Source organism: Gracilinanus agilis, chromosome 6 (assembly GCF_016433145.1).
Source record: "Gracilinanus agilis isolate LMUSP501 chromosome 6, AgileGrace, whole genome shotgun sequence".
In the NCBI taxonomy this organism is placed as follows: Eukaryota; Metazoa; Chordata; class Mammalia; order Didelphimorphia; family Didelphidae; genus Gracilinanus; species Gracilinanus agilis.
The window spans coordinates 27,868,812-27,879,121 of record NC_058135.1 but is presented as its reverse complement, the minus strand read 5'-3'; the positions used below and the strand labels follow the sequence as shown (position 1 = coordinate 27,879,121).

Genomic DNA, 10,310 nt, shown 5'->3' with positions numbered 1-10,310 from the left:
AGTAAAGGAAAAAAATATTTGGGAGAGAATTGCTCCCCATCGCAAACTCTATGATCTATTTTTATTGGTCTAGTTTTCCAATTCCATGCCTTTATATTGGTTGTCCTTTAACCCCTCCCCCCCCTTTTGAGCCTCAAGTTCCTTATCTGTAAAATGGGGAAGATGGGTGTGAGGTAGTAGCTCAGAGGTCCCCCCAGCACTAAATATGTTAACAATGAGGCTATTATTAGTAGACCTGGGGAACTTGGGCCACGATTCTCCCCAACAAACAACCAGCAACCCTGCTCCATCCCCAGGTGACGACTGAGTAGGAACTAAGGTGCGCGGAGCGCGGGGGACCAGTTTGCAGCCGCACCGGAAGGAGACCTTCCGAGGGGCGTGACGTTGCGGTCGGAGGTGGGCCGAGGCCGCACCAGAGGGAGTCGAACTCCAGTAAGGGCCATGCTGAGCAGCGCGGTCCAGAGAACTGTATCTGCGCTGGTGGGGAGGCAGCCGTTGGCGTGGCCTGTCGGGACCAAAGGGGTGCATACAGCGGTGTCCCGGCCTAAGGCGGACAGTCCAGAGTCCGGTCCGCCCCCGGCCTTCGACGCGGCCTTGTTGGATTTTCTGGTCTGCCCCCTTTCCAAAAAGTCTCTCAGGTGAGGCATCCCGCGCCAGCTTCGCCTTCGGTGCATGCGGGAGAAGCTGAGGCCCAGAGAGGCTGCTGGGAGCGCCAGGCTAGCTTGTGGGACTGAGCTACCTGTGCTCCGAGCCCCTCTCGGGGCTGCCCACGTGACCGCTGCCCAACCACTCGGCGCCGCTGGGGAGTGGGGGTGGGGGCGGTGGAGACTAGGCGCGCTTGCTGGGGATCCTTAACCCCTTTTGCACACCGCCTGCCCCTGGGATTATTTATTCTCATTTTACAGATAGCAAGAAACGGAGACTTTCCGAAATCGTCCCGCTGTGGGACTTTAAAGTTGACGAAAAGGATTAATGTGTGTGTGTGTGTGTGTGTGTGTTAACAAAAAATAGCCTTAAATTGGGAGTAATATGAAGGAAGGCAGTAGCATTAATGACTTGAGCTGAGGAAGAAAATTAGGAACAAGAGAGATTTGAGGATCAGTGAGTGAAAATGTAAAGTGGAAGGATAGCCAGGTGGCTCAGTAAGATGGAGAGCCAGGCAGGGAAACGGGTTCATATCTGACCTCTGAAACTCCCAGCTGTGTGAACCTGGACAAGGCACTTAACCCTAGCTGGTTAGTCCTTACAGCTCTTCTTCCTTGGAACCAAAAGTAAGACAGAAGGTAAGGGTTTAAGAAAGAAAGAGAAAGAAATTGTAAGATAGAGTGTCATGTCAAAGTAACGGCAAGGAAGGCAATGTCATTGGAACTTAATGTTCTTGGAGGGGAGTAAGACTTTAGAAGACTAGAAAGGTAGAAGAGGGAGGAAGCCACTGGAGTGTATTGATTGGCTGTGTAGGCTGGTGACATCATCAGCCCTGCATAATTTGACAGCTGAGTGGACTATAGTGGGGAGAGAGTTGAGGCAGAGAGATCAACTAGCTGGCTATTTCAGTATTTCTAGTTTGAAGTGATGACGGTCCATACGTATATGTCACCATCCACTCCTCACTCTACCCCACTTAGCCATTCTGTGGGATAGCTTGTTGGCAGCATCTGAGGAGAAAAGGAGGATTATAGAAGAGATGGTATGAAGGTAGAAACAATGGAAGTTGGTGACAGATTGGATATGTGTGGTGAAAAAGAGTGAGGAGTGGAGAATGACACCTTCAACAGAAATAGGAAAGTCACAAACAGGGGAGGGTTTGAGGAGAAAGACATGCCCAGTTTTGAACATATTGAGTTTGAGAGAACCAGTTCAAGATGAAGAAAAGACTTTTATGTCAGGAAATGAGGTCAGAGATGGACAGATTTGAAAATCGTTTTCATAGAAATGGTAATTAAATCCATGGGAGTTGATGGGGTCACCAAATGAAATAGTATATATATAGAGAAGCCCCAGGATAGAGCTTTGGGGGCCATCCAAGGTTAGTAAGTGGGACCTAGCCGTAGTTCAAGAGGAGGCAAAAAAGAATATTAGGAGTACTATCATAGTAGTGTGCTATTATAGTAGTAGTAGAATAATACCCCAGTATATGTAAATATTTATTGAGTGCCTAGTATGGGTCAAGTATTGGACATCTGGAGAAAGGCGATATACATCCTCTGCCCTCAGGTTCACAATCTAACAGAGAAGACCACACATAAAAAGAAGCTGAAAGGGTGGAAGGAGAAGGGGGCGCATGATGGAGTCAGGAAAGTGGGGGATGAGAGGGATGCCTGGGTTCCCTTCTTAAATGGAGGATCTGAGGCGGTCTCCGCTGTGTGTCTTCTTCATTCTGAGGACAGGGGTTCCAGGAGCAAATGATACTGAGGAGGAGGAGGGTGATCAGCAGTGTCCAAGGCTGCAGTGGTGGAGAACGCTGAAGAGAAAAGTCCATTCATGACGGTCCTGCCTCCTTCCTTGCCTTTGCTCAGATGGGCTTTTATGTCTGGAATATACTCCCTCCTAAACTTTACCTCATAATAAAAATAATAGCTAACATTTATGTAGTATCTACTATGTGCCAGGCACTGTGCTAAAGTGCTTTACAAATTATTTTCTCATTGGATCCTCACAATAACCACCAGAGATAGTTGCAGTTGTCCCTATTTTACAGATAAGGCAACTGAGGTCAAGTGACTTGCCCAGGGTCACACAGCTAGTTAGTGTCTGAGTTCTTTATCACTGCACCACCTACTGACCTCACACTTATTCATTAGCTTCCTTCACAGCACAGCTTAGGTGCTATTTCCTCCCACAGGTCTGCTGATGTTCCCTGTTAACATTTTCTTCTGCTTGAAATTACTTTGTATTAATTAGGTATACGCTATATCCCCCCAGTAGAGTGGCTGAATATATCTTAGCAAAGTGCCTTGCCCCATCAATGGTCATCACACAAACTTGTGATCTCCATAGATAGATGGAGCTGAATGACTTGCCCATAACTGTTGTTAGTGTCTGAGGCAACATTTAAACTCGGGTCACGCCTGATAGTCTAATAATTTTTTTTCCTGTGCTAGGTTTCCTTTTTTTTTTTTTAAACACTTACCTTCTGTCTTGGAGCCAATACATAGTATTGGCTCCAAGACAGAAGAGTGGTAAGGGTAGGTAATGGGGGTCAAGTGACTTGCCCAGGATCTGGGAAGTGTATGAACCTAGGACCTCCCATCTCTAGGCGCTAGGTTTCCTTTTAAAAGGGATGAAACTATTTTGGGTGGGCAGAGGTATTTGATATTTTCTGTGTGGCATGTCAGAACAAAGGCAGATCCAAAAAGGAAGGTATAAAAAAACAAAAAAGAAAAAAGACTCACTCTAGAGAGGAAGCAGTCTGAAGTGAATTCTCTGAGAAAAACAGTTTAAAGCAGTGATCCCCTTATAGGACAGAACTATTACAAACACAGTCTAAGCATTTTTAAAAATAACTGAAATAATTTATTTTTCTTGTGCTTAGGTATGAAATGTCAACAAATGAACTGATTAATGAAGAACTGGGAATTGCTTACCCAATCATTGATGGCATTCCTAATATGATACCACAGGCAGCAAGAATGATACGCCAGAATAAGCAACAAGAAGAAAAAGAACCAAAGTAGCATGTTCTTATTAAAAACCAAACTGGGACATAGTATGTAAGGAGGAAGGAGAGAAAAGCAGTCAAGGAAAATGTTTCTGTCTCTACCCACACTGACCGTTCTTGTTCCCCTGATCTCTTTAGCTGGACTGTTTTACTCCGCCTCTGTAGATGAAGATTTTCCCCATGGTTGTACCAACACCAGCAGCCTGTGCTTTTACAGTCTTCTTTTGCCAATTACCATACCAGTTTATGTATTCTTCCACCTCTGGACTTGGATGGGTATCAAGCTCTTCAGACACAATTAATGTAATGAGAGGTCACCCTAAAGGGCTCTGTGTACATAAAGTCATGTGACTTACATAGAATCAGGAAAATGATCTTTTATTGTACTCCACTTAACTCTTAATAGAATGAAATGATTTCATTTTCTTAGGGAACAGAGTAAGGAAAGTTAAAATGAAAATTCCCAATAATGATTTCATGAAAATATTCCCTTGTTGGATTTAACAACCCTAATTTTGATCTGTATAAATGTTTGATTTTTAGTTTTGATTATGCTTATAAAAAACCTAAATACATTTCCCAAAAGGTTTTTGGATTGGGCAGTGGAAGATAATTAAAATTGGAGCCAAATGTAATGGTTAAAAATAATTATTACAATAGAAATATTTTCAGAAGTGCTACACCAAATGATTTGTTCATTTAAATAGTTTCAGATAACTCCGTTTGAACTAATATTTATATAAAAGCTTACAATAAAGTAGAAATTGATTAGTATGTTTTGTAGCTTCATTTCCTGAATAGCATGTGAAAAGTAGTTACAATCAGCACATGTGTGTGCACATAGACATGTATATTGAGTACCTACTATGCTTCAAGCACTATGCAAGGTGCCAGGTCATACAAAGACAAAAATGAAAATTCCTACTTTTAAGGAACTTCCCTTCTAACAGGAAAGAATATGTGCACAAATTAATATTGTTGAGTTGTTTCAGTTATGTTCAACTTCATGATCCTATATGAGGTTTTCTTGGCAGTGATACTGGAATGGTTTGCCATTTCCTTTTCCAGTTCAATCAGAGGAAACTGAGGCAACACGGTTAAGAGACTTGTCCAGAGTCATATAGCAAGTAAGTTTCTAAGGCCAGATTTGAACTTGGGTTTTCTGAATCCAGGCCCAGTGCTCTATCCACTATGCCAGCTTACCCTCTAAATAGAGGGTTAAGAAAAATTTTTTTTAATGAGGATATTAGTAGCTGGGAAGATCAGGAACTGATGAACCCATCATAAGGTGGAGATGAGGTAGCAAGGCCTTCTAGGCATTGGTGTAACTGTTGGAAGATGGAATGAGGTATGTGGGGAACAGGAGAGTGTGGGATGGAAAACAATATATGATGTTGGAAAGGTAGGTTGGAGCCAGTTTGTAAAAAGCTTGCTTTAAAAGCTAAATGGCCTGTCTCGCTTGCCCTGCACGCTTAGCATCACCCTATCCATGGGAAAAGAAGTATGGAGTTGACCTGGTTTTCAGAGTAACGCAGGCATGGATGACCCATTTGAAGAGAAATCTTTGGCAGAAGGGAATTTGGGAGAATGAAAGTGGACCAAAGGACCTTGGAACAATGTCAACAGAAAACTTAACTTAGTTGTGTGTAATTTTAAGGTTGACAGATTGCACTAGATAACATCTAGTTTCATCTTTATTAACTGCCTTATGAGGTAGCTGCTATTACTATCATGTTCATTTTGCAGATAATTTAGTTAGAGAAAGCAATTTACCCAAGTTCACACAGCCAGTAAATATTTGAGATAGGATTTAAACCACAGGCTTCCTGATTCTGTCTGGCATCCTCTCCACTATGATCCATGCTTTTGAGAGCCCCTTCCCTCAAGAACCTTATGATATAGTGGGAGAAACAACACATTCCAAAATAACATAAGACAGAATGTAATAATGGCTGAGCGAGTCATCAACAGCGCTGTTCTGAAGAAGAAATCAGAAGACTCTCATGGGCTGATGTCAAATCTGTGTGAATTAAATATCTGGGGGACTCCTAACCCAGTCCAACCCCAGAAGGACTCGCCATGGGAATCCCAAGTATTATATGTCTGATGGCCTGATGTGATGGCATGATGCCACCATGGAGGCCAGGAGGCATGATATATGAAGGCTGTTAGCTAATCAAAGGATCCAGGGGAGGAGCTTAGGTTTGAAAAGCCAGCAAGAGAAGCTCAGGTGTTCTCTTGACTGATGTCCTTCTCTCTGGTCTGGCTCTTTCTTATCTTGCTTGAAATCTCTGGCAGGCAGTAGCATGGAGGGAACTATGCCAGGCTAGAATCCTGGACCAGATCTTGTTTTCAAGTTAAAAATGCTGGAAACCTTATTTCTCTCTCTTTACTAATAAATACTTATAAATTTAAAGTCTCCATACTCCAAGGGAGGTAAGAGGAAATAACTGTCTCTAAAGACTATTGGCAATTCAGGGACTGAATGGGATGGATATGGCTACTCTATCACTAAACCTACAGCAGACAGCCTGGGAAACAGCTGATTGGTCAGGGGATAAAGGGTATCTCACTAAGTCATCCTTTGGCTGTTGTCCAAATGTATCAGCTTGTCCCAGGACTACAAGTAAATAAAGCAAGATAAATCCACTGGAGAAGTCATGGAGATGGATGTATCTGTATGTCTACCATACAGATAAAACTCCTATCTCAACCTGAAACTTCTTGGACTTGCTGGAAGATATTGTAGATACTGCCAAGTTCAGAGATACCACAACTTCACAGGCTCACCAGACAAATGCTAAAAACCAACTCCCAAGCAAACTGCCAGCTCAGAGTCTCTGTGAAAAAGTCCCCTCTGCCAGCATTCCAGGTTTGGCATCTTCAACTCCTGCCAGCTTTGCCTGGCAAAGTCTGCTCTTTACTAAGTTAAATCCTACATTTTCCCTACAATAGAGGGTGGGGGTGGGGGCATGGCCTGGCACTCTGTCTCTAAAAGTTTCACCATCACTGCTCTTTGAGTTTCAGTTTCTTCATTTGTAAAAATAAGAAAATGATACTGGTGCTATCTACTTTATGGGGTTGTTGTAAAGAAAATGTTTACTAAGTACAAATACTCTTTAAATGCAAATTTTTATTGAGACATAAATGTGCCAGAACTTTTACACTAAAAAGCTGTCATTCTAGTGGATCAGTAATCTAAATAGAATAATGATCTATGATTATATATCATAATTTGAGATGAATGTGTGGCAAAGGCAAAAATAAAAATTCACACCTACCAAGTAATTTTGTGCACAAAATCAAATAGGCTAATCTCCTTCCCGTATGATAAAACCTGGGTTAGATCCCTTAAGAACTTTTCACTCTTTCAGCCAAACTTTTTATTTTCTGAATACTTCTTGGCCTCTTCTCTATCCTTTCCAAGTTGTTCTTTCCCTGAATCCACTTCTCTGATCCCTCCTTTTTTTTTTTAAACCTTATGTTCCATCTTAGAATCAATAAGTATTGATTACATGAAAAGCACTATACTAAGGGTCAAAGAAACAATAATCATTAGGATAAAGTCCCTGCCCTTAAAAAGTTTAAAACCCAGAATTTATCTTGCAAGCTACAATGCTTCTTCATCTCTCTTATGCTTTCACTTTTTAAAAAGTCATTAATATATTGAATTAACACAATCATTTTACTGGAATGATTTCAGCATGAAATAGTTTTTTGTGAATATTTGAATGATAGCTAATAGGTAAATCCTCTGTTGTTTTTGATGGCTATTTGAAGGGCTTTCTCCACTCTTTCCATTGTAGAATATCGTGGGAGAAAGAGAATATTAAAACATGTCTGTGCTTGTGGTGGATCTTCTTCCTTTGAAGTTTCAAGATAGGCAAATTTTATTCCAAAATTATATATTCCTTCTGGGTTAAATCTGTCATTTCCTGAAAGAAAGACTTTAAAAGAAAAGAAAATTAAGTGTAGTTTTTCAAAGATTGAGCACAAACTCAAAAGTACAGAAGAGAAATTCCATTTGTTCATTTAGCATTATATTGAATTTCAATCATATGCATTATTATACTTTAAGAAGTGGGAGGAATACAAAGTATATAGTACATGGTTCCTGCCCTTGAGGTACTTATAATCTAGATGAAAATAAAAGGTATTCAAGCATGAAATGATAAATAACATTATAAGATTTAATATTGTTTGAAATGCTATTTGGAGAATGACTTGTATGTGTCTGCCTCCAGAGAAAGAACTAATAAACAGAAATACATAGTCTGATATAGACATATATCTTTTTGTCAAATGGGGCTTCTCTAATGGGGGGAGGGGAGGAAGGGAGTTAACAGGGTATTTAAATGAACAAATTTGTAAAAATTTTAAAAAATTTTATATTACAAAAGATTTCATATCATAGTATGTGCTGAACTGACAAATGACAGAGTAAATGAGGACTTGAGTCATCAAGAAATTATGGAGAGGGGGTAGCTGGGTAGCTTAGTGGATTGAGGGCCAGCCTAGGAATGAGAGGTCTTGTGTTCAAATCTGATCTCAGCACTTCCTAACTATCTGACTCTGGGAAAGTTACTCAACTCTCATTGCTTATCCCTTACTACTCTTCTGTCTTGGAACTAATATACAGAATTGATTCTAAGATGGGAGGTAAAGGTTAAAAAAAAAAGAAGTTATGGAGAAACTGGAATTTGAATTGGATTTGAAGAATGGATAATATTTGGATTGAAGGGAGAAGGAGGCAGAATATTTGAGGCAAGAGAAATGACATGATGAAAATCTTAGAAGTGTGTAATTATCCTAAAATCCAAGGTTTAAATCTTTTGGAGAAATTTCAGGAAAAGAAACTTGCCAACAGCTCAAATCAAGAAAGCAGATCTTTTTGGAGAAAGTGCCGTAAAGATGCCTGCAGAAGCCACACACTGCATCAAAAGATCCAGAATGAACTTTAGGATATAATGAACTGAATTGAACGGGGTTGAACATACTTATTATGAATGTAAACTCTTATACCAAAGGGGACTGCCTCCTAATTGGCATTTTGGCAATGTGTCTATCAATCATTTTGTTTGTTTGTTTTCTTCTTTTATTTCCCTTTTACCTTTATTGTAGCTTCCTCTTAGAAAGTGCAATATTGTATGTACTTTTAGCTAGAAGACCTTTAGAGGTATGATAGTTATGTTTAAACGATCCATTGGGGAGACTAGTCTCCCAAAGGATCACAAGGGGGATTGTGTAGAGGGAATTTCATCCCCTCCCCCTTCTGGACTGCTGACCCAATTCATCCCATTTTTTTACATTCCAGTGCTCCTTCCATGAATGTAAATAAAAGAGTGTGGGTGGACCCCACCCAGCTCTCTCTACTTCCCTGAGCAGGCAGGTGAGATGGATGGAGAATCCTGCAGGATGAGCTACACATGGTTAGACTTAGAGTAAGAAAGAGACTTTAAATTTATGCTTATCTGCTTTCTCTATTTCAAGAGCTTATTAATAAACCTTATGAGAAATAAGAACTTGGAAATATTAATTTCAGTCTAACAGAAGAAATGAAAAATGTGGTCGGGGACCATCAGTCAATCAAATCAATCAGGGCAAAGGGTGATAAGCAATAAGATTGGAAACTGTAGCACATGAATATAATGGGATAACACTGTTCTGTAAGAAACAGTATAAGGAATTCAGAGATGCATGAGAAGATTTATATGTTCCAAAGAGACTGAAATGAACAGAGCAAGAAAAACAGTATGCACAACAACTAACACTGTCCAGGCTTCCCTAAGTGGTAATTTCTTCTTAGGGTCTGTTATAGCTAAGTCTGCTCCAGCCAGATAGCATTTATTATGCACTTATTTGGGGTACTATGCTAGGTTCTGCATTCCAGCAATGATTTTTTTTTTCATTTTTTTAAAACCCTTACCTTCTACCTTAGAATCAATTTTTTAGTTCTAAGGCATAAGGGTGGTAAGGGCTAGGCAATGAGGGTTAAGTGACTTGCCCAGGGTCACACAGCTAGGAAGTATCTGAGGTCATATTTGAACCCAAGACCCTCCCCCCCATCTCTAGGCTTGGCTCTCCATCTAGTGAGTACCTCCAGCTGCCCCTCAGCAATCTCTTTCAACAATTAAAAACAGGCTTCATTCACTATCCTTGTAACTTTCCAAATCAAAATAGTCTTCCCTAAGGCATTTTGTATTTGTATGCCCAGGGTTTAGCACCATGATCTTCACACAGTAAGGTCTTGTCCTTTTTCATTCATGCATGCATTAATTCATTCACTCATCTATACCCTCAGCACCTAGCACTGTGATTTTTATATATTCAAAATGGATGTGTCGTCGCATTAAATGAGTACTCTCTCAAATGATAAAGATCTGTCTATGCCTACTGAACCTGACTGATTCTTGTCTATGCCTTCTCAAAAGTCTGCCACCAGTGGTCTTCCTGGGGATCTTTCTTTTTCACATCATAAAATTACTAGTAGAAGGGCTAATGTGGTTCTTACAAATAGTAGGTCTTTAAAGGACATTTATTGAATTGAACTGAATTTATTGAGGGGAATTATAGGGGTTACAGGATTTAGAGCTTAGAGGTCATTCTGTCTGAGATCCTAATTTTATAGATGATAAAACTGGAGCTTAGAAGG

At 40.4% G+C, this 10,310-nt stretch overlaps 3 protein-coding genes across 3 annotated transcripts in view; 2 read left to right on the top strand and 1 right to left on the bottom strand.

Moving 5' to 3' along the window:
• Nucleotides 1–364: 364 nt before the first annotated feature.
• PYURF (PIGY upstream open reading frame) lies at nucleotides 365–3,674 on the top strand. The gene is made up of 2 exons (XM_044680467.1): nucleotides 365–638; nucleotides 3,533–3,674. The coding sequence occupies exons 1-2, from the start codon at nucleotides 442–444 to the stop codon at nucleotides 3,672–3,674; spliced, it is 339 nt and encodes a 112-aa protein (XP_044536402.1). The 5' UTR covers nucleotides 365–441.
• Nucleotides 3,675–3,744: 70 nt separating this feature from the next.
• On the top strand, nucleotides 3,745–4,432 carry PIGY (phosphatidylinositol glycan anchor biosynthesis class Y). The gene has a single exon (XM_044680468.1). The coding sequence runs from the start codon at nucleotides 3,745–3,747 to the stop codon at nucleotides 3,958–3,960; it is 216 nt and encodes a 71-aa protein (XP_044536403.1). The 3' UTR covers nucleotides 3,961–4,432.
• A 2,293-nt stretch (nucleotides 4,433–6,725) lies between these two features.
• Nucleotides 6,726–10,310, bottom strand: part of LOC123253124 (probable E3 ubiquitin-protein ligase HERC6) — a 66,066-nt gene continuing 62,481 nt past the window's right edge. Inside the window, exon 23 of the mRNA XM_044682412.1 lies at nucleotides 6,726–7,605. Within this exon, the coding sequence (XP_044538347.1) occupies nucleotides 7,397–7,605 (209 nt within the window). The 3' untranslated portion in view covers nucleotides 6,726–7,396. The remainder of the gene's footprint in view (nucleotides 7,606–10,310) is intronic.

What these genes read in the sequence shown, in the direction of transcription:
- PIGY (XM_044680468.1), top strand. Translation starts at nt 3,745, where the DNA reads ATGTTTCTGTCTCTACCCACACTGACCGTTCTTGTTCCCCTGATCTCT.
- PYURF (XM_044680467.1), top strand. Translation starts at nt 442, where the DNA reads ATGCTGAGCAGCGCGGTCCAGAGAACTGTATCTGCGCTGGTGGGGAGG. An exon ending in CTTTCCAAAAAGTCTCTCAG is followed by an intron (nt 639 to 3,532) that starts GTGAGGCATCCC and finishes TCTTGTGCTTAG; the next exon opens with GTATGAAATGTCAACAAATG.